Below are 24,293 nucleotides of genomic sequence, written 5' to 3'. Positions count from 1 at the left end.
CTGAAGAATATCTGTGTTTATTGCAGTCAACTTTGTTTTCAAATTAAAAATATGATTTGTTCACCTCGCTGTCAATGATTGCTCCGCGGCTAAAGGTCTTAAAATGTGTACCTTATAAATGGCTACTGTGCAACATACTTTCTCATTTATACTGAACAAAAAGATAAAATACACTTTGGCTCTACTTAGACTCAACATGACCTGATAAAGAAATAATTGCTACGTACAATAATAATGTGTAGAGCATTTAGACTGACTGTTATAGATAAACTGTACTGTATGTTTTAATTCAAGCATGCAGTGAAAAGAAACTGCTGCTAGTTGAATTTGTTCTTTCCTCTTCAATACAAAATGCCTTAGCTCTCTTTTCTAGTCTGTGGTTGACTTTATTAAATTAATATGTGGAGTTTTGTCTGGGACGTTCTTAGAAGTTCTGCAACAAGGACGCTTTTCTTAAGTTGTTGAAGAAAGGTTCGCTGGGGAAAAAATAACTCAAATATTTTTTCCTGCAAAAAGGTGTAACATCTCATGAAACAACATTTGACTTGTCGCCACATTTCAATCCCCAATTCACATGGCAACATGGAGTCAATAATGACCTGCCTCTTTTCTGTGCATGCCCAAGGCATTAATATGCTTAAGGCTTAATTGGCAATCTAATACAACAAGCACACAATTACACTGGCTGCAGCCTGCTGTCAGCTGCAGAACACTTTTTTTTTTTTGTCAATGTATTTTTATTGAGGTTTTAAACATAGACATAAACAAGCCCTTGAGACAACACATAAGAAATTAAGACAAAAATAACAGCAAATTATGAAATATAGATACAAACAATCACACAACAGCTCAAACACACAACAAAAAAACTAAATATATATATATATATTAAAAAATAAATAAATAAAAAACCTCCACAGTGATTATTTCACACCAATTACTTCACATCTCAGTCAGAGCCAAGTTGCACCATCAGCTGTTCTACATAAGAAATAAATGGATGCCATGCTACATCAAATTTCCCCATTGATCTATTCAGTGTGTATCTCGGTTTTTCAATCTTAAGGAAAAACATAACATCACAGATCCATCTACCAAATGAGGGCGGTCACTTTCCCAGTGTAAAAGAATGCTAGGAGGGAGGAGTAGGCTATACCATTTAATTGTGGCTTTCGTAGAGGAAGATCCTTCATTGGTACACCAACAATTCCAATAAATGGACAAGGATTAATAGTGAAACCTGAAATTGATGAATATACCTCGAATATTGAGGACCAAAATGCTTTTAAACTAGAGCATGACCAGAATGTATGATAAAGAGTGGCAAGTGCTTGCTTATATCTATAACACATAGGACTTAACCCTGAAAAGATTTTGGATAGTTTAACCTTGGACATATGAAGCCTAAGCTGCAGAACACTTTTAATTCTGCATTTTAGGTTATAGCTGTGTGCCCTCGAAAAGAAACGTGCAGCACTGTTTTGTTGTAAATAAAACACAGACCTAGCTCGCGATACTTTGAAATTACAAACCTGCCTCTGAATCTTCTCTATGCTTGAGAGGAAAAAAGATGCAGATGTTTCCACGCTGTATCTGCTTATGCTATTGAGTTTATTCCAATGTCTTTAAAGTGTCAAACTTTCCTGTTTTACTTTGCCCAAACAAACAAAAAAACTGTGTTAAAAAGTGTCTGCACACAGACACCAGTAAATGATTGAATGAAAAACACTATTATAACAATAATTATGACATTTTATGTTCTTTGTGCTCTTTAAAGTATAGTGTGATAAACTTTTTTGCCAAAAAGCTCTACATTTTGACTCATAGCAGCGTGGCAGGCCTTCACATCCATGTTGAGCGAGCATGGGGAACAAGGGTTTCAAGTGTTTAGTGTGGAATTTTAGTGCAAGCTGACAGGTCAGCACAAGTCTTTGTCTAACCTCCTATTGTGAATGTGATGTGTTCACGCAGAGCACAGCGCTGGACTGTTGAAGTGGATTAAGTGATCTAAGTGAGGGCTGTGGAGGAGGACGCTCCACCATTACAGTGAATGATACTCCTGTTACAGCTCTCCAACAGCCACTTCAAACAACCAAAAGTGGGAGAGAAGGAGGAAAAGGTGGGGATGCAATGTAGGAATGAGCCAACCCTACTTCAACATTTTATAGCAAGAGCACTTGCAGCCTGCAAATTGCCCACTTTTCTGGCAGACATAGAAGTTGGATTAAACAAACAGGCCACACAATAGCAAGATGGCTGCTTCTAGCAGGTGTTGCATCATGTTTCTGGTGGATTTGGCTCATAAAACTTCAAATATCTAATTAGCTTCCCAACTGGACTGCAGACTTGAATATTAAAAGGATGCATGTTTGTGACCACCAGTGTCTAAATAATTTTGCCTCTGAAAATCTTCATTACTATGTTAGCGACCTAACAGTCTGCTGTCACAATGTTTCAAAGTGAGACTTTACAGAACCATTAGCTTCAAAAGGCCTACTTTACTAACTTCAGAGCACTGTGAGAATCGGTTTTGATGAATTCACCTTTAGAGCACTGAAAGCTCACCACAGACTTCCGAAGAGGATCATCAGAGTCATTATCTTTAGCGTGAATATTTACTGCAGATCTTATATCATAAATAGGGATATCGGTGCACAACACCATTTCTCTCCAATAGCTGTTGTGATTGATCATAAAACTGCAGCTGAACTTAAATCCATTGGTCATTGTTTTCATGGGATACACACAATTTGTGTATTTACTATTTATTCCCTTGGAACAGAGGTTTTCAAAGTCTGAGACTGTGGGCCTCCCCGCAGAAAAACTGGGTGCCCTCTCACCCCATTAGTTAACTGGTTTAGTTTCACTCAACTGTTGGATGCCTATGGGATCATGATTAGCCTACATTATTTTATAGACACTCAACAATTGAGCCAAGATTACTTAATTTTGCTGTTTGACATAGCTTCTGATTACACCAATTACTCAAAGAAAGTCCGCCCCAAAACTGATGTATCTTTCAATCTCTTTTAGCTAAACTCAAAAACTTTCACACTACTCTATTTGATCATATTTGGATGATCTAATAATATTTTTCACTTTCATTCCCTAAGCCTTCCTTGAAACCTACATATTGAATGTTAATTCATATATATTAAGCCTTCATCTATTGTGGGTGGCTTCTATATTCTTTTAGTAGACTGAAGGCAATTTGTCTTACAGTAAAACTGTACTGTAAGACAATAATAAAGTCATAGAAATCAAAGGCTTATATTCTACAACACATTTTTTCCACATACAGTAGATGTGCAGCAAATCCACTAAAAACTGCAGTAAGAATTGTAAGTTTTTTTTCCCATTTAGTGGAACACTAGAAAGAAAGTTTATTTCTATCAGCCCCCCCACAAAAAAAATAAGAAAATGTATATAGGCAATAAACATGATGATCATGCTCCCATTTTCTGCAAAAATGTGTCACTGAGAGGATTATCTATGAAAGGAAATTCATCTGAATACAGATTGTTCCTTTGATGCATGAACATGTAATGCTCTAATGTGTTTAGGACGTACTTAAGTGTGTTTTAATGGGATTATAATGTGGCTATAAGGCTCTTTAAAGCCTTGTATTTCATTTAATCTAATACCAATTACTCAGAAATATCGCCTCCCACTTCTCAACTTCTATATTGAATGATAGTACATAGGAAGAGCTTGTCCATCTGTTTATCCCCTGGATTAAATTTGATGTTGATTTTTCATTGACAATACACATTTCTAAGGAGCGTAATACTTTGAAGTGATTCAAAAGGAGATTTTTGTTTAACAACTGATGCTATTTACAATATCTTTCCCTATTATAGGGTGGGCGTGAGTGTGGTGGGCACTATGCTGTGCTTTGATATCTTACATTTAAGGCTGTGTCACACATTAATGACTTCTTTGAGCTGTGATGGCATCATTATCTCTTTTCAAAAAGGGAAGGATGAGACATTTCAGCTAAGCTTGAATAAAACAGAGGCAGGATCTGTGTGTGGTGGGTGGTTGCGTCTGAGTAATTGAGCGACACTTGAGCATAGTCTTACATTGTAACCTGTTTCAGAGAAAAGCCCCTGTTTTATTTCAGCTAAGCTTGAATAAAACAGGGGCAGGATCTGTGTGTGGTGGGTGGTTGCGTCTGAGTAATTGAGCGACACTTGAGCATAGCCTTACATTGTAACCTGTTTCAGAGAAAAGGTGGAAGAAGCAGCTATTTTTGTGTATAGTTAAACCCAAAGAGCAATTAATGGTGTGAAAATTGTGTTTTTTTAATATGTATCTGCAGTAAAACATGTGCATTGTTGTTCATTCATTTTGCTGAAATTGGTTTTAACAACATTTCAACACATTTTGAGGGAGTTGCAAAAGCTGATGATTCCTGACTTTAATTCCATAGTGTGGATTGAGTTGCAAGAAAAATGTAATCCTATATTTCCCATAAAGTAATTGGGTAGCATCCCACCCCATGTTTTGAAAATGACACTGCTGCTGTCTCTCAGACTTTACAACATAGTCCCCAGAGCCACAAAAGACATAAAGTAGTTTTCACTGACTGACCAAAAGGAATTAAGGTGTAATACCCACCATTACTCAAAACACAAGTGATGATAATCTGTGTTGGATATTTATCCGTTATTGCTGGAAATCTAGAAAGCTTTGAGACTTTTGTTGTTTAAAATTGACTAATAGAAACACACACCGACTCACAAGGTGAAAAGCATTACGGCTGGTAATGTTCTTCCTTTTCTGTTTCATCCTTTTGTGTGCTTTTACATACTTCCCTGCATTCCACTCTCAATCATCCAAACATGTTATTTATTAATATATATTTTTTCTGTTTCAAGAGGCTTTTCATGCCTCTACATCTATTCTGTCAATTCACCGCTGCAGCAGTGAAATTGGTGCAAGTGTCACGGTAAAGTAGAGAGAGCTGGATGAGTGAGAGGGTTTAAGTTCCACAGAGAGTGGAGGATTGTATATTTCCTAAGAAAACAGGAGCAGCCATTTGAGTGGAGGTCATAGACATTTCTATGCATGCCGACAGAATAAGTGGAAGCGTTGGAGGAGAAAGGCCTCTTAAAACTAAATGAAAATCTATAGCTAAAAGCTCTTGGTTTGAATACTCTCCAGCAAATACTCTGCCAAAAGTACTCTAGCTCGAATAAAGCACTTGTGACAGAAATTGTTTTTTTTTAAGCTTTTAGGCTAACTCTGATTCCCACTTAAAACCAAACTTATTTCCCCTTTATAAACGAGACATGGCTGACTGGGTCTGTGACAATGTTACTGTAGTCAAAATTGTGACTGAAAAACATATAGCTTTGTTGCTGAGGTTAATGCTGTCGCACAAAACGTCAATCATGTTGAGAATCCCTCGACATTGGGGAGAACAAGTATTTGATACACTGCTGATTTTGCAGGTTTGCCTACTTACAAAGCATGTAGAAGTCTATATTTTAGGTACTCTTCAACTGTGAGAGACGGAATCTAAAACAAAATTCCAGAAAATCACATTGTATGATTTTTAAGTAATTAATTTGCATTTTACTGCATGACATGTATTAGATATTAGATACAAGTATTAGATACATCAGAAAAACAGAACTTAATATTTGGTACAGAAACCTTTGTTTACAATTACAGAGAGCAGATGTTTCCTGTAGTTCTTGACCAGGTTTGCACACACTGCAGCAGGGATTTTGGCCCACTCCTCCACACAGATCTTCTCCAGATCCTTCAGGTTTCGGGGCTGTCACTGGGCAATACGGACTTTCAGCTCCCTCCAAAGATTTTCTATTGGGTTCAGGTCTGGTGACTGGCTAGGCCACTCCAGGACCTTGAGATGCTTCTTACGGAGCCACTCCTTGCTGGAAGACCCAGCCACGAGCCATCTTCAATGCTCTTACTGAGGGAAGGAGGTTGTTGGCCAAGATCTCGCGATACATGGGCCCAACCATCCTCCCCTCAATACGGTGCAGCCCTCCTGTCCCCTTTGCAGAAAAGCATCCCCAAAGAATGATATTTCCACCTCCATGCTTCACGGTTGGGATGGTGTTCTTGGGGTTGTACTCATCCTTCTTCTTCCTCCAAACACGGCGAGTGGAGTTTAGACCAAAAAGCTCTATTTTTGTCTCATCAGACCACATGACCTTCTCCCATTCCTCCTCTGGATCATCCGGATAGTCATTGGCAAACTTCAGATGGGCCAGGACATGCGCTGGCTTGAGCAGGGGGACCTTGCGTGCGCTGCAGGATTTTAATCCATGACGGCGTAGTGTGTTACTAATGGTTTTCTTTGAGACTGTGGTCCCAGCTCTCTTCAGGTCATTGACCAGGTCCGGCCTTGTAGTTCTGGGCTTCCTCAAGATCACTGATGCCCCACGAGGTGAGATCTTGCATGGAGCCCCAGACCGAGGGAGATTGACCGTCATCTTGGACTTCTTCCATTTTCTAATAAATGCGCCAACAGTTGTTGCCTTCTCACCGAGCTGCTTGCCTATTGTCCTGTAGCCCATCTCAGCCTTGTCTACAATTTCAGCACTGATGATGTCCTTACACAGCTCTCTGGTCTTGGCCATTGTGGAGAGGTTGGAGTCTGTTTGATTGAGTGTGTGGACAGGTCTCTTTTATACAGGTAACAAGTTCAAACAGGTGCAGTTAATACAAGTAATGAGTGGAGAACAGGTCTGTGAGAGCCGGAATTCTTACTGGTTGGTAGGTGATCAAATACTTATGTCATGCAATAAAATGCAAATTAATTATTTAAAAATCATACAATGTGATTTTCTGGATTTTTGTTTTAGAGTCCGTCTCTCACAGTTGAAGTGTACCTATGATAAAAATTACAGACCTCTACATGCTTTGTAAGTGGGAAAACCTGCAAGATCGGCAGTGTATCAAATACTTGTTGTCCCCACTGTATATGTGTTTTTAATTATATAGATTGTCAAGGTATATGTGTTATTGTAACCCCCGCCCCCTCCCCATTTATCAATGGAGTTATATTGTATTTATTTAGTATGATGCAATATTTTGCATAAATGTATCAACAATGTGTATTCGTATAAGGGACAATGCAGTGTTTACAATGATTTAGATGTGCTGAGAATACACATAAGCATGATGTTTTATTGTTGACCTTAGGAATAATATGTTGAAAAAATTATCTTAATTCAAGGTCCACTTAATAGATATTTCATATCCTACAAATACATTACACCCTTAAATGGACCTTGGGCTAAGGTTTTCTGTCAAAGAGTTTTTCCATAGGTTACAACCAGTGGTGTAAAGTGCCTTAGTAGCTTTATGCAGGTACTCAGGAGGGAATTCTTTGCTACTCTGTACTTCTACACCACTACAATTCAGAGGTTCACTGTGAACTTTTACTTGAAATGTATTTAACACCTTTAGTTGGATTAATGATGTGAAATATAATATACACTTAACTAAGTATTTAGTTACACCTGGAGGGAAACCACAAGCTACCCTGCAGTATTCACAGGACTAAAATATTGCTCCACCTTTACCAGTGATTACCACATTAATGCATTGATAATTATACTGAAAACTTATAATATACATCAGCAAGCCAAGCTGGAATTAAACTGGCTGCTAATGTCAACGTTAACTGTTAACCGCTGACAGCGATTGAAAAATGGGCCGATTTGCATAAGGAGTACTTTGAGTTGTGGTACTCTAAGTATAATTTGATGCCGATACTTGTGTACTTTACTTGAGTAACATTTTGATTGCAGGACTTTTTATTGTAACAGAGTATTGCTACACTCTGGTAATTCTACTTTGATAAAGTACACGATCTGAGTACCACTTCTGACAACAGTGCAACAAATAAAGGAGTAGCACAGACGTTGAACACGTGTATTATTTATACAAACAGCAGGTGGCGATATCGAACTTAACTGCAACTAACAGCAACCACAGAAGAAAATCACTGCTAGATTAGCTAGCAAGCTAGCAGTTACAAATTGCACGTTTTGATAGACGTGAACCTCAAAATGCTTTTACAGACAGTTAGGCCGTGGTTTTATCGTTGCAGGAGTTTACCTTTGGCTTGCACAAGGTCTTATTATGCCGAAAAAGTTGCCCGACTCGGGTCTCAGCCGGATACACAGTCCTCTGAATATCAGGTAGGTTAGCCTGTTGATAACGTCAGCTAGCCAAGCTGGAAATAAACTGGCTGCTAATGTCAACGTTAACTTTTCAAATAAATAGCTGACAGCTGTTGTAAAACCACGGTGAGGTCGGCTAAAGTTAACACGCATTTAGACTTTAGTTTGTTTAGTTCCTAAACTGATTATAAGCTATATCTCCACTGTTTACTCGCTACAAGAGGTCAACACCTTGAGCTTCCATGGTACTCAGCTAAGGTCTTAGCATCATCACACTAAGTTAGCCACGCATGTTCATTTCTTTTACTCAAAATGTAACTGCATTTCAGCAGCTAGACACAGCCTTCGCTCCACATGTTTGACAAGTCTGTAAGTCGAGTAGCATATTCTGCAGGTTATTTTTATAATTTGTTTCTAAATCAGCATCCTTGCTCCACGGGTAAACTCTCAAGTAATCATGATTTCTGCAGATCAGACTTTTAGGTCATGCCATACCAACCATACCAAATCCCCAAACCTTTCATTTAATATCTTGGATGTTAATATATAACATATTATTCCCAAACAATGGGGTCTTGATTTGGTTAGAACAACAGTGACCATATGTATAGTAAATCCAAGGTTACGGTTAACATTGCTTGAGTGGCAACCAGCCATAAACCAGAAATGCATAAAGGATAAAACATGTCTTAAACAAACGAAAACTCTGAAAAAGACAGTACCAACATGAGTTACCTCTAAAACATACTTTCATAACACTTATAGACATTTATCAGGGAAAGGTTGGAGAAAATGCAAATCGGTAACTTTTTATGTGTAAGGTTTTGATGCTCAAGGGTTTTGATGGAAGTTATAATGTAGTGAATCTAATAACAAGACGCATCACTGTTAATATTGGTACAGTGTCCACTATTGTGTAATCAACAACCAATTAAGGTTCACCGATGCAACCCCAAAATATGTCACTGGATGGCACTATAGACATATTTTCTTCATACTTCCACTTTGGAAAAGTACTTTTGTAAAAGAAAACACAAAGCTAGACATATCTGTAAGGTAATTGTTGTTCTTGTCTTATGCTGTATATCATTTTCTTTATACGTCTGCATTATTGGAGGAACTGCTTGTAGGCGGTTTCTTTGTGGGTTTATTGTCATTTGGATTAAGACAAATATTTGATTTTGTGTGTTTTGTTATTAATGCTTAGTTGCTTCAACCTCATAACTTAATGCAGCAGCAGCTAGCCCTAAATGTATCGTTCATGTCTTCATATCCTTGTTTGTTTTTCAGGAGAATTATGAGCGAATGAAAGCTCTCGTTGATGAACTGAAGAGCCGTACTGAGAAGGTTAAATTGGGTAGGAGTGAGAACATGACGCTAAACTAACACAAAACTTTACTTCATCGCTTTCTGTTTTCAACAGCGCAAATTAGTTCAGGCCATCTGGTTTATTAAAAGAAATACGGCAAATTAAATGTGTTTTGTCAACTATTTCATCAAACTGCTCAGGATATTTCTGTGGGTATTAAGGCAGCTGTCACATGTGAATGTGCAAACTGAAAGTAATAACTGGTTCTGAATTAACTTGCTTCAATGATAAAAGGGGTAAAAACTCTAAGCTCTTAAACTTTGTAAAAACATTAGCACTCACAGTTTCACTAAGATTGAGTTGATTGCAGTGTAACTACAGTTAGTTTCATGATGTCATACAGTAGAGTGTAAAGTAGTTCAAACATACTTGATGTTATCTTATTGTAAATGTTGAGGGTATAGGATCGTGGTTCAAGTTACAATCTACATTTGGACATATAGGTAAAATAACACCCTGGGACTATCCAAAGTGTTGCCGTATTGTAAGCATTCTGTTTATTTTGGGGAATCCAGGTGGGGGAGAAAAAGCCAGAAGACTTCATACTTCTCGTGGGAAACTTCTGCCCAGAGAACGTATCGACAGACTGCTGGATCCTGGGTACAGTATCTTCTACCTCCATCTTTGATTTTAAATTCATGGCTGACTCATTCCACGCGTATGTGTTCTGGTCTGACGTCATCACCTAAACCATGGCACAGGTAGTTCCAACGTGTGCAGCACTTCAAACGTCCCTTTCCTCTGAAAGCAGGGGCCTGAGGATAGCATTGTTATCCTACAGTCACCCATAGACCCCTAACAGAATCCTCCACAAACATTGTAATTTCAACTTAAACAGGACTTTTAATTGCAAGCCTTTATTTCATGTTTTGTTGTTTTATTTTGCAGGACCCCTTTCTTGGAGTTCTCTCAGTTTGCTGCATATGAGTTGTATGGAAAAGAGGAAGTCCCAGCAGGCGGTATACTAACTGGGATTGGCCGTGTTTCAGGGTAAGCATCGTGAATGAGCAGATATCCCTATTAAAAACAAATTTTAAGCCTCTCTTTGTCTATTTAAATGCATATTGAGCTTCTTAACTAGATGCAAAATATTCAACATTAAAAGTCTATGATAATTACATGGGGTGTTAATTTAATCTTTGTGACTTTTAATGAGTTTTTTGGATAGTTTCCAATGAGATTCCCCTCGAGTTCTCCAGGTGCAGCACATATTTTAATATTTTTTTTGTCTTTCTGATAGGGTGGAATGTGTTATAGTTGCGAATGATGCCACTGTCAAAGGTGGGACATACTTCCCAGTGACAGTGAAGAAACACCTTCGTGCACAAGAGATCGCACAGCAGAACCACCTGCCATGCATTTACTTAGGTAATTTGAAAAGGTTTGGTAAAACAATTAAAAAAATACTTACAAAAGGGGAAAAATAGGTTTACTAGTTTATTGTAGGAGTCAGAAAATGTGTCTGTAATAAAGCAAAATGACCTATTGAAATATTAATTACTGAGTTCTTTAAATATTCTGACGTTTTGACTCCCTTAGTGGATTCTGGAGGAGCCAATCTTCCCAGACAGGCCGAAGTCTTCCCAGACAGAGATCACTTCGGACGTATTTTCTACAACCAGGCCAGGCTGTCTTCAGAGGGAATATCACAGGTGAGGCTTTTGTTCGGTTGATAAAATTGCATTTCAAATGTTTATCATTTAACGCACCCAGAGCAGATGTGACCAAAGCATAGCGTAATAATCTTCTTGTCAACCTTTGGTAGCTGTCTCTTTCTGTAGGGTGTTTTTGTTTTGGAAAATTGCATTAGTTTGGTTTGAAATAACCTCGTGTTGATTCATGGATCATTTCTAAGAAGCAGAAAGGATTGTCTGAAGAATGGGCACAGATGGTACATTTAAATGAGCTGCACTACTGTAGGTATTTCATCTTTTCATTGTGTGGTGGCATCTGATTCAGCTTCCTTTTGACTGTTTAGAAGAATAGACATCATTGTGTTTTAAAATAAAAAACAAAAAGAAGTCTGTTTGTGTGAGAGCTGATAAATGTGACGGGTGCAATGGCGAAGTTAGTTCTGGCACTTTAGTAATAAACACAGCTGCATAATATCACATCAACAAAACAAACACTTTGCTTTCAGGATTTCCCTTCTTTAGCATTTCTTTTTTCCCTTCAGGTTCTTCTAAAAAAGGTATATTGAGTATCACCACAACATTTACCACAAGACTTACAAAGTGTACCAGTTCAGTAGTTAAAGGTCCTGTAAGGACAGCTCCATGGTGCAGTGTAAAATCAATACTGAATCTGAATTACTATTGGTACAAACAAAGTGTGAAGCTACAAACCTGCTTGGGGCTAGGTTGTCTTAGAGCTGATATTGGACTGTCATATAAATCAGATATTTATTTGATAGCGAAACCTTAATGCTTTAATTTGTTGATTGTTAATAAGAAACTTTTTCTGGACTCCTTTAGATTGCTGTTGTGATGGGCTCATGTACTGCTGGAGGGGCCTATGTTCCTGCCATGGCGGACGAGAGCATTATCGTGCGGAAGCAAGGAACCATCTTCCTCGGAGGACCTCCACTGGTAGGACATCTTTTTGGTGTTAGATTATATAAAACTAGTATGAAACTTTAAGCATCAAATTGGCTCCTAATCCTGTGAGAGAATTGGGGATTCATCGACCATATATGGGTTGTACCACCATCATAAATTAAGCACAAGAAATGAAATACTAATATCCCTTTTCTCGGTAGTGATTTTATTCAAGCTGTACAGTAAAAAGCGACCAGGTGGAAGCCGTTTTAAAAATACTCCACAGATATCTTTGTTTGTTGTTTGTTGGAGAGTCTGTGCTTTTGTTTTTTTTAGGTCAAAGCTGCAACTGGGGAAGAGGTTTCTGCAGAGGACCTTGGTGGTGCTGATCTTCACTGCAAGTAAGAAACACCAATTATTATTTTTGTATCACTTACTATGTTTGGGTGTTTTGATTATCATGGTTCTGCTTTTAGTAAAGTGTTGTTCATTAACCTGTATTAATATGCTGTTATCCATTAGAATAAGAAACCCTGTTATGCACAATCAAAATATTTTTTACAAGCTGGGTTTACACACAGAGTAGTAGTACATCACAACTGTATTTTAATCTAGACCCGGGTCTTTTACTATTTAAAATTTGAAAACGCATGTTAAAAAATGATGACCGAGCGAACAGTTTAGTAGTATGGGAATGTTATTTTGTCTTGGAGACAGGGTTGGGTAAAAAGAGTAATTCATACTCTATTTTGTCCGGTCAAAATATTTTGGAAATGATCTTGCTCATTTAAGTACGAACTGTCTGGAGTCATCGAGTCACAACAGATGTGATCATGTTTAAATGTGTTGATCATTATTTAGCTTAATTTACATGAAACACATGCACCATTAGTATTTTAGTCATAAGTATTGATTATATGCTGAAATAATAATGTCCCAGTGATTTATTTTCTTTCTTATTTACAGAAAATCTGGGGTGACGGACCACTACGCTTTGGATGATAACCACGCGCTCCATTTAGCAAGAAAAGCAGTGAGAAACCTCAACTACAGGAAACAACTTGAGGTCAGTGAAATAAAGAAAGTCATTAACAGTCACCTTTTTATATCCAGTCTTCCAACAATTAAAGCTGTGTGTGCTCTCTGCTGATGTGAAGTCTGGTTTTGTTTTTCAGGTCACCACAGAGCCGACTGAAGCCCCTCTCTACCCCGCTGAGGAACTCTACGGCATAGTTGGCGCTAACCTTAAACGCAACTTTGATGTCAGAGAGGTATTTGTTTGGCTTTCTCTACTTTGTCTCAAAGGGGCAAGAAATTATAAGGATATAGTCATTCAAGAAAGAAATGTTGTTTGTATTGCCAAATATTTGTATTAAATTGGGGAGGTTGCGTCACTTTTAAAGTCTAAAAACTCTTAATAAACCCCTGCCCCTTTTGTGAAGTGTTTGTGTAGCAGCCCATTTTTATTTGTAGTATTACCAAAAGTAACAAGATTTAGAGAACCTAGCACACTTTGCAACTCAGTTCTACTCTTAAGATTTATGAAAAATACAATCAAACCTGGCGTTTAAAGGATTCAGAATGCACTCTAAACATTTTTTAGCTGTCGGGTCTCTGTAAGGAGTCAATAATGGACAGCAGGCATCAATCACTTTAATCACCTAGTTTTCTCTCTCCGGCACGGCTTGCCAGATGTTCTCATTTGGTTTAAAGTCTGTGCTTTGATTCTTGATTCAAACCCTTGAGCAAGAATTACTGCTAACTGTAGAGATGTCAAAGTGTTTGTAGTTAGGGACAGTATTGGCAGTCCATTTAGCATACAGGATCAAGGGGCTTCTTCCTCTTTTAACTTGTAAAGGGACACTGGGCATCCGGCATCTCTTAAGATAAATCATTCGTGATTAAAAGATCCTACTTTAGTCTGTCAGCCTGATATTTCTGAAACCTTTTTGCCATTGAGCTCCATTGTCCAAACACGATTAAAAAAAACCCCACCAATGAGCCACAGTGTTGCACTGGGTGTTCATTCCTAACAGTGTACATTACAAGTTATTTTAGATAAATTGACCACATGCTGTGTAGCTGATTTACATGCTAACTACCACGTGTCCTTGGCTTAAAACGGTCCCCAAAATACTCAGTTCACCCCTTTTTTCAGTCATTTTTACTGAAAACTACAAAGCCCAGCTGTTTCCCCACCTCTCTTTTAGAATCAATATATTTAAGGCCCAATTTACAACAAGTTACATCCTCCTTGGAAATAGAAAAACTGAGGGCTTTTGATATGTTGACATATCAAAAAGATAGCATATTATCGGCTTTCCCGGGTAAGGATGAAACTATGGTTATACACTATATAAACACATACTTATCAAGGCCAGGATTTGCTAATTTGTGCGCACAGCTTGTAATGTGTTACCCCCAATTAAATTAAATGAAATTATATAAACCTGGCAGTTTACAAGGCCAAGTCATTCACTCCAGCTGCTTAAGGCACTTGTTGAGGACATTGAGAGTTTGTGGATTAAATCATTGGCAAGAGGCGGACTTTTAAGATACCAATACTTGAAGCAGGTGCACTGCAGTTGAGAGAAAGGCCGGTCTGTTATGCACTGATCTGGTCTACATCAATAACCAAACTATGGGAACAATTTTATTAAATTTTGGTCACGGATTACATCTCATTGGAACAAATTAATAAATCATGGTGTTTATTGTATTAATTCTCTCTATTGCATATCCCAGGCTCTGGAATAAACAAACATGGTAAACTGGTTTTGCAATTGTTATCTGCTTTCTGTCTCTCTACTGCATTTGGCTTTGCATTATTGGATTTTACAGCTTCCCTCTATTCATTTCATTGCAGGTCATTGCCAGAATTGTGGATGGCAGTAAATTTGACGAGTTCAAGGCTTTCTATGGAGACACGCTCGTTACAGGTATGTAAAATGACATTACTAGAACCCAGAAAATGATGCCTACAATTATGTTTCGTCCCACGGAATTCACCAACCTTAACATTGAACTCTGTACCTGTGCAGGATTTTCAAGAATATTTGGTTACCCTGTGGGAATCATTGGCAACAACGGAGTGTTGTTTTCAGAGTCTGCGAAGAAGGTAAATATCGTTTGTACAGTAAGATCAGATTGAAAGAAATGGATTTCTAAAGTCTGTTCACAGTATCTCCACAGTGTTATTAGAAAAGCTAAAACGTGCCCCTGGCTTCACAAAAAACCTTCTGGTTTATGGTACCGCTTCAACAGACAGGTGACAGCTGTGTAACCTGTAAAAAGCTGAGCCTCATGATCGTGTTTAATGTTCAAAGGGGTAAGAATTGTACTTTCAATATTGTTCCTCTAAAAGTCACGGATTTTAAATTAATACTGAAGCACTTCAGGTAGTATTGTCCACAGGGATTTTCTGCTTACAGCGCCAACTACCAATATTTCTCTCTTGAGGGAGCTTCAGTCTTTATAGATGCTTCGCACTGACCTTTCAGAGGCGAGTTTCTCTTTCACAATAAGCTCTCAAATTGCAGTTGTCTGGGGCATCTCAGGAGTACTCTGACGAATGGCATTGTAATAACATAGCATTTTGAAAGAATAGGCAAGGGACAATCATGATTTTCATTCAATGTAATTCCATTAATTTGTAAGCCAGTCTGCCGTGAACAGCTGAACTTTACCCACGCTTAGGAAAGATGAGGAGCTGAATTTGTGATTATAGCCTAATGCGTTTTTCAAACACATTTTAAATTAGATAACAAGTTTGACCTGAAAAAATATTTTTTCTCTGAGGTCTCAATATGCCAGTAAGAGCATTGTTTATCTCATCAGTGTAATTGCTGATGAAAGATACTGACACAGAGCTTCAGACCGAGCATGTCTGTTCCACATCTGTGTCTGAGAGCATATCCAAGAAAATCAATACAGCACCTGCATTTTGAGATTCATTTCTGGCACGCTGTCATCGCTAAAGATTTGCCCAGGCTTCTATTATTATGCTAACTGTTAAATTGTTAAAAGCTTTTCCCCAGGTGTTTGTGAAAAGGAGCAGTAACACAGAAAAGATTACATTTTTGTTGTTGTGTGAACGTTTGGGAGCAAATTGATGGATCATTTTTCACCTGGTGACAGTTTATAATAAGCAACCGTCTTTCAGGCCGTCTCCAACTTGTGTTTACTCTTTGCAATGCAAGGCAGGATGCTTCGCTGAAAGAGAGCCAGCAGAGGTAACTGCCAATATGAGGAAAACACCTGAGCAATTCAGCAATACAAAATATATGGAAATGAGGTGTCTCCACTCAGTCTTTTGTGCTTGGTTTTCTGTGCAATGGCTCCTGGCAGCTCTGTGTTCTTCAATGTATTTCTCTGGCAAGGCTGAAGGCCATTCAGCTCTTTCGTATTCAAAGTAAAAATCTAGCAAAAATAAAGCATGTGGCGCCTGATGCTTTTACCTCCAGAGTCTAATGTGTCAAATGTGTCAAATAAAGATAAAAGCGAGACCAAGTCTTCACAAGACCATCACTGTGTTAATGGTTCGATGAGCATGAAGCAAAATTGTCCGAAGTCAATTTTGATATCGGCTTTGATTCGCCCTTTAGTAAGCACAAACTCCAGATGTGATCCAGACACCTGTGTGCTTTGAACAAAATCAATGTCTCATTAGGTAAAGGCTAACTTCCTGTTAATATTTTAAAGTGGCATATAACTTGATTGTGTTTTGTCCTCTAGCAAGTCAATTTGTTGCAATGGGAAGATATTACGTCGACTGAAGATTTGTATTCCTTTTTCAGGGAACGCATTTCATCGAATTATGCTGCCAGAGAAACATTCCTCTTATTTTCCTCCAAAACATAACGGGTGAGTGGGAACTTTTATTTGTGCAGTTTTGGGATTATTGGCAGCTCTGGTTCTTTTCTTTTGTGGTGTTCTTATTTTCTCTCTTAGTCTTGCTTCAACTAAATGTAATTCATGATTATTAAAGTTCTTAAATAACTCTAATTAAAATGTAACTGTTGGTTTGGATTAGGAACTTACGTACCTAATGAAACCCTGTCTTTAATTCCATCTTGATATCACTAACTGCAATTTGATTTAATATCATGTTCACATCCTAATCAGATATGAAATGATGCATATTTCGGAAATGCTCTTGGTTTTACCAATTTTAACCTTCTTTTTTCAAATGTTTTATTCGAAATGACAACACACCAAGTCAAATTCAGTTGCAATCTCTCCTATGCATCTTTATCTTAGGCTTCATGGTGGGTAGAGAGTATGAAGCAGGGGGAATCGCAAAGGATGGAGCTAAGATGGTGACTGCGGTCGCCTGTGCCAATGTACCCAAGATTACTGTTCTTATCGGCGGCTCCTATGGGGCAGGAAACTATGGCATGTGCGGCAGAGCTTACAGGTAAGAATAACAATTCTTAAATTCACAAATGAAAATAAACATACAAGTTTGGCCAAGACCAGCAGCCTTAGAAAAATGTGAAGATCTTTAGCTGTGCATAATTAAGATGTACGAAATGTGCTCTGTATGCTGTTCATTATGTTGAAAAGTATGCATCAGAAGGCTTTCGACTTTTCCTTTCAGATGAAAAAGACCTTTAGTAACCACAGTAACGGAGGGTTTTATCTTTGAACCTTTTCAACGCTAAAAAACACATTTTGCTAAAGAAACATGTATTTGAGTTTGACTTTTTTGTCTACCATTCCTCGCCTCTTCTTGGCTCCTTATCTGTTTAAATGATATCCTCTGAGAGGTAAGCCTTTGTAAAAATAAGAAGCAAACATTATTGGATGGTTTTTACTTCCACAAAGGACTTCACACAGTGTTTCTCACATGTGCAGTTTGCAATAATACATGAGATCATTTTTAAATCATTTAAAATACATTTGAAGTTACCCCTTAGGTTGGATTTTTTAAAACGTATTTGATATTCCCTAAGTGGTATTTTTAATGGCTCTCATAAATGATGTTTTTCCATAGCTGTCGGGAGATTATTAAACCGTGACTAGAATATAACATTTCCATTAATGCAGCGTTCTGGATGTTGTTTTGTTTGTATTCGTTTTTCATCCATTATTTAGCAGACTATTCTGGCCCTGCAAAAAGACAATCAAATTGACAATTCCTCCTCTTCTCCTCACAGCCCACGATTCCTGTACATGTGGCCAAATTCCAGAATCTCTGTAATGGGCGGTGAGCAGGCAGCCACTGTCCTGGCCACCATCACCAAGGATCAGAGGGCACGAGAGGGAAAGGAGGTAACATTAATCTTCCCGTCTTTGCTTCACTGGAAAGGCCTAAATGAGCTTTTCTGCATTTACTGCCAAAAGCAGAAACATTATGAAGACACTTTTGTTTCAGTAATGGTTTGACATGGCACTTATACAAGGATAAAGATATATCAATGTTAAGTGTTAGAGTGATGACAGAATATTGCAGTCATCAAATGGCTGCATTACACTTTGTCAGAGACACTGTTATGGGTGAATTAAGAGTACATTAATGGCTTCAGAATATCGCGTGCCCTGGGTGATGCATTTTAATCACTGATGTTTAAGATTGTTTGCCAATGTGGGGATTTAAAAAGACTTAAAATTGAAACTTATCATCAGCATTATTGAAAGGCCCTATAATGCTTTCCTGTAGTGTACTATATAGGTTTGTGTGCATGTGAATGGTCCGCAAAGCTTAAAATCCCTGTGGTCACTTCAAAGTGAGTTTTTCTCCCACACACTCCCCTCCCTTCTGGAAATGCCTCCATTGGAGTCATTTGTTTACTCTTATAGCATAGTGACAGCACTTTGGACATCATTAAGCGGTTGACCAATCACAACAGAGCTGGCCAGCTAACCAATCAGAGCAGACTGGGTTCTGGTTTCAGACAGAGGGTTAAAAGAAGGGCTGCAGCACAGGCAGTATGAGAAAAATAAATAGCTTTTTGAACATGGTAACATGTCCCAGCGAAGGCACACAAATATGAACCTGAAAATGAGCCCCTTTAACATTTGAATGAAGTCTTCCTCTAACAGTCTTTATTCTACTTTTATTTAAAGTTGAGCAGGTGTTTTCTTGCTAAAGATGTTATCAGCAGTGGAATGAATATATCAACACACAGTTCATAAATTGACATAGCCTTCGCATTGTTAGTACATGCTTAAGATGCCGTTGGCCTCCACCCACACGTCCCTAATATTGTCAGGGGATAAGGAAACGAGGGAGGAATTTATAAATTATACCTCAATCTCAAACCAAACACACATCTCTGACCCATGATCCCTCTCATGTACAGTGGGGCAAAAAAGTATTTAGTCAGCCACCAATTGTGCAAGTTCTCCCATTTAAAAAGATGAGAGATGCCTGTAATTTTTATCATAGGTATACCTCAACTATGAGAGACAAAATGAGAAAAGAAAATCCAGAAAATCACATTGTCTGATTTTTAATGAATTTATTTTCAAATGATTGTGGAAAATAAGTATTTGGTCAATAACAAAAGTTCATATCAATACTTTGTTATATACCCTTTGTTGGCAATGACAGAGGTCAAACGTTTTCTGTAAGTCTTCACAAGGTTTTCACACACTGTTGCTGGTATTTTGGCCCATTCCTCCATGCAGATCTCCTCTAAAGCAGTGATGTTTTGGGGCTGTCGCTGGGCAACACGGACTTTCAACTCCCTCCAAAGATTTTCTATGGGGTTGAGATCTGGAGACTGGCTAGGCCACTCCAGGACCTTGAAATGCTTCTTACGAAGCCACTCCTTCGTTGCCCTGGCGGTGTGTTTGGGATCACTGTCATGCTGAAAGACCCAGCCACGCTTCATCTTCAGTGCCCTTGCTGATGGAAGGAGGTTTTCACTCAAAATCTCACGATACATGGCCCCATTCATTCTTTCCTTTACACGGATCAGTCGTCCTGGTCCCTTTGCAGAAAAACAGCCCCAAAGCCTGATGTTTCCACCCCCATGCTTCACAGTAGGTATGGTGTTCTTTGGATGCAACTCTGCATTCTTTCTCCTCCAAACACGACGAGTTGACTTTTTACCAAAAAGGTCTATTTTGGTTTCATCTGACCATATGACATTCTCCCAATCCTCTTCTGGATCATCCAAATACCCTCTAGCAAACTTCAGAGGGGCCTGGACATGTACTGGCTTAAGCAGGGGGACACGTCTGGAACTGCAGGATTGAAGTCCCTGGCGGCGTAGTGTGTTACTGATGGTAGCCTCTGTTGCTTTGGTCCCAGCTCACTGCAGGTCATTCACTAGGTCCCCCTGTGTGGTTCTGGGATTTTTGCTCACCGTTCTTGTGATCATTTTGACCCCACGGGGTGAGATCTTGCGTGGAGCCCCAGATCGAGGGAGATTAGCAGTGGTCTTGTGTGTCTTCCATTTTCTAATAATTGCTCCCACAGTTGATTTCTTCACACCAAGCTGCTTACCTATTGCAGATTCAGTTTTCCCAGCCTGGTGCAGGTCTACAATTTTGTCTCTGGTCTCCTTTGACAGCTCTTTGGTCTTGGCCAGAGTGGAGTTTGGAGTATGACTGTTTGAGGTTGTGGACAGGTGTCTTTTATACTGATAACGAGTTCAAAAAGGTGCCATTAATACAGGTAACGAGTGGAGGACAGAGGAGCCTCTTAAAGAAGAAGTTACAGGTCTGTGAGAGCCAGAAATCTTGCTTGTTTGTAGGTGACCAAATACTTATTTTACCGAGGAATTTACCAATTAATTCATTAAAAATCCTACAATGTGATTTCCTGGATTTTTTTTCTCATTTTGTCTCTCATAGTTGAGGTATACCTATGATAAAAATACAGGCCTCTCTCATCTTTTTAAATGGGAGAACTTGCACAATAGGTGGCTGACTAAATACTTTTTTGCCCCACTGTAGCTACCACAATCATCACGCTATTACAAAGCGTGGCTTTATATGATTACAGACTTAGCATGTTGCCCCAAATCACATTTTATTGGACACCTATAAATATACATCACTGTGTCATTAACTGACATGGTGTACACTCGAGGATGGATTCACAAAAGGATTGTGGGGCTCTTGCAGCCGCTAAACCTGTGCAAACAAGATGGCAATAAACTGTAATTCTCAAAGCACCGGCTAAGAGTGAAATGAACCCCTAACTGTGCTGCTAAACAAATAGTGGCTCGTGCGTCTGTGCTATTTGCAACTGCTTAAATTAGGTAATATGCAAATATTTGGAGCAAAATTGTCCCCCTTTCTATGCAAGTGAGCCTCATTGCAGAAACATAGAAAAACGCTATTAACCAGAAACTGTTAGAGTGAAAATATTGAAATCTTCAATCCCATAAAGGGGATACCCGCTCAAACTATTTTTTTTAAGGAAGCAGTAACGGGGGGCCATGACAGTTGTGATAGTGAAAAATAAATGACTGAAGCTCCCCTACCTGTCACTTAAGAAGAAACTGATTTGAGTTGTTTTAATGAATAGTAAGGTTATTCATATAACAAGAGATAATTTAATGGATTTCTTCCCTTTCACACCTTTTCCCAAATCCGGACCTTCAATTTTCCTCTTTCCTCTCTCTTAATTGCCTTCAGAGGATTTGACAAAACTTCTGGTTCAGACTGCCTTTTAAAACACACTCAGCCGCAAACCTTTATGAACATGTTTGCTATGTAATATCGTCAGGGCATTCCCTTTTTGAGAATCATACCTGAAGACAGGACTGATATGCACTGCACATGTTGTAACGTTCAGTTGCCATTTTTCAGTCCTCGTAGCTAAAACAAGACCTAGAACTAATGCAATTGTCTTTGGTAGACCTGCAGCACCAACTCCTTTGATTTCACATTGTATTCACAGTTCACAGCAGAGCAAGAGGCTGCCATGAAGAAGCCAATCGTACAGCGGTTTGAAGAGGAAGGCAGTCCATACTTCTCCAGTGCAAGGTGAGCTTTGGTCATGACACATCATTCTGTGTGTGGGATAAAAGTATTCATCGAAGGCTTCAGCAGCATTGACTCAATCTTCAAATAGTCGTTTTGAAATGGTATATGCTGCAGAGGTGGAATAACAACATGCTAGCAGCATTTGCTTTTAATTATTTATTTATTTTAATCATTCCGTAAATCAAATCATATTACCCTGCTTTTCCAAATCACATGATGGCTGCTCATGCATAAGAAGGGGATGCTGTGATGGGTTTCAAGTGTATTTTAATCTCCATCCTAGATGTGCTGTTGTTTTGCCAATAGAAGCCATCTTTGCTTGTTTTTATAATTCGTTCCTGTGGGTTATTTTCTCGGTGTATGTGAGCTAAGCACATATGAAAGGAAAAATGTCTTCCAAAACGTTTTTCAAAGCCCTACAAATGTATTTACAATTGAAGACTATCAGATAAAATAGCAATAAAAACACAAATTCTGTATTTGAGTAAATGATGATGAGGACAAAAGGCAACAGATGAGTGAGATTAACTAATCCTGTGATGTTTCTGTGTTTGCAGACTGTGGGATGACGGGATTATTGATCCCGCAGATACTCGTCTGGTTTTGGGTCTGAGCCTCAGTGCAGCACTCAATGCACCAACGAAGAAGACACGTTTTGGAGTGTTCAGGATGTAATGCTCATGAAGCTTGCCTACCTGTTAGAGTTTGACTTATACTGTACTTAAACTAGTTGTTGTAGTTTTACTTGTGAGGTGTCACCAGATTAAGGGCAACAAACACAAAAATAATGACTAAAGTAGAATCACAGACCTTGGATCGATGTGATTGGATGGTGTGCTGTTGTTGTGGGATATTTCCACTAATACGTTGTGCCTTAACTGTCACTAATCCTTTGTAAATGCAAACCGTATCAATGCTTTCTTTTCCCTTCTTTTTTCCGAACTTGGATTGTTTTTTTTTTTTTTTATTGAATCCTGTAAATGATGACTTATAAAATGATATAAGCATACAAGTAGCAGTCTTATTTCAGGTTCATTGGTGCTCTGTACCTGAAACAGAAATATCAGAGTAAAACTATTCAGAAGGGGGCACTGTTTAGCTAGATATCTGATTGGCCACAGTCTTAACAGAGAAGCGCACTCAACCTTTTTCACGCTAGATGCCTTTTAGAAAACAAATTGATGCTCGGATATTGACAGAGGAGCTGTTTTGAAGAATATTAAAAAAACATGTTTGCGAGGTCGAAGGTCAGTGCAAATTTTAAATCCCGTTCACAGTAATATCTTGTGCATAGACAAACCCAGCCATATGTTTGATTTAAATTTTAATAGTTGTGCAAATGAATCGTAAATCAGAGTATATTGAGCCACAGAAGAAGAGTACTACTTAACTTAACCAGCTGGCAACCCTGCCCCCGGCATTTTTTCCATTGCGTAAATCTATATCTTTAACTGAACATGCTGCACACAGTTGGTATGCTCACATATTGGTACAGACCATCTGAATTCACTTCGGCAACAAGTTACATTATTCACTCAATTGTTTGGGTGGATTAGGTGCGGCTGTGTATTGTAATGTTTGAACATCCTCATAAGATTTTAGCGGGTTAAAATAACTTGAAGCCCTTCATTCTCATCTGTGTATGACTGTGTGTACACTGAGACTGCAAAGCATAACCTTGGTAATATCTACCACCTTTAACCACCAGTTCTTAAAAACGGTTTGCTGGTTATGCTTTGTGCTCTTCCTCCACATATCATTGTTGGATCATTACAAAACAAAAGCAGTTTTAAAAGCTTAACTTTAATGTATGCAAGAAAAAAAATTCCGAGATTTTGAGGTCTAATGATTGGAAGTGTAGTCCTGTTTGTGTTTTCAAGGTCCACTGAAATGTAGAATGAATCTCGGTGGTTTATGATTTTTGTTTTTGACCTAACCTTTCTCTATGACTGCTGTAATTATGACTCGCTAGGTCGCTGTCAGGTCTTCTTTAGGAGAAGAATGGCTGTCTTTCCGTTTGATGATGAGAACCTTGACTTTGAGTTGGAGCACGATTTTCACACCAGAGGATTGTAATGCAACATTCCTATCAACATCTGTACACAGACAGATGACCTCATTAACAGCTATGTGCAGCCAGCCAGTTTATCCAAACTTGAATATCTTTGGACCAAAAACCATAAATTCCAGGTTCAAAAGGAAAACATGACAAACCTGGGATTACATTCCACAAGACAAGTGTTTATGTCTCATAAATTAATTTTAGTTTAATATTGT

The 24,293-nt window shown here is 38.5% G+C and overlaps 1 protein-coding gene across 1 annotated transcript; it reads left to right on the top strand.

The window, feature by feature from the left end:
- The first annotated feature begins 7,958 nt into the window (after nt 1-7,958).
- mccc2 (methylcrotonyl-CoA carboxylase subunit 2) lies at nt 7,959-23,028 on the top strand. Its single transcript, XM_063898128.1, has 17 exons — nt 7,959-8,183; nt 9,456-9,522; nt 10,050-10,134; nt 10,423-10,524; nt 10,775-10,902; nt 11,074-11,186; nt 12,009-12,122; nt 12,408-12,472; nt 13,038-13,137; nt 13,247-13,342; nt 14,938-15,010; nt 15,113-15,189; nt 16,868-16,934; nt 17,331-17,487; nt 18,230-18,344; nt 21,931-22,016; nt 22,574-23,028. Exons 1-17 carry the CDS (start codon nt 8,052-8,054, stop codon nt 22,689-22,691), a joined length of 1,695 nt encoding a protein of 564 aa, XP_063754198.1. The 5' UTR covers nt 7,959-8,051; the 3' UTR covers nt 22,692-23,028.
- Nucleotides 23,029-24,293: the final 1,265 nt, after the last annotated feature.

Source organism: Eleginops maclovinus, chromosome 12 (assembly GCF_036324505.1).
Source record: "Eleginops maclovinus isolate JMC-PN-2008 ecotype Puerto Natales chromosome 12, JC_Emac_rtc_rv5, whole genome shotgun sequence".
Classification (NCBI taxonomy): domain Eukaryota; kingdom Metazoa; phylum Chordata; class Actinopteri; order Perciformes; family Eleginopidae; genus Eleginops; species Eleginops maclovinus.
The sequence above is the reverse complement of the archived record's forward strand: the minus strand, read 5'-3'. Positions and strand labels throughout refer to the sequence as shown.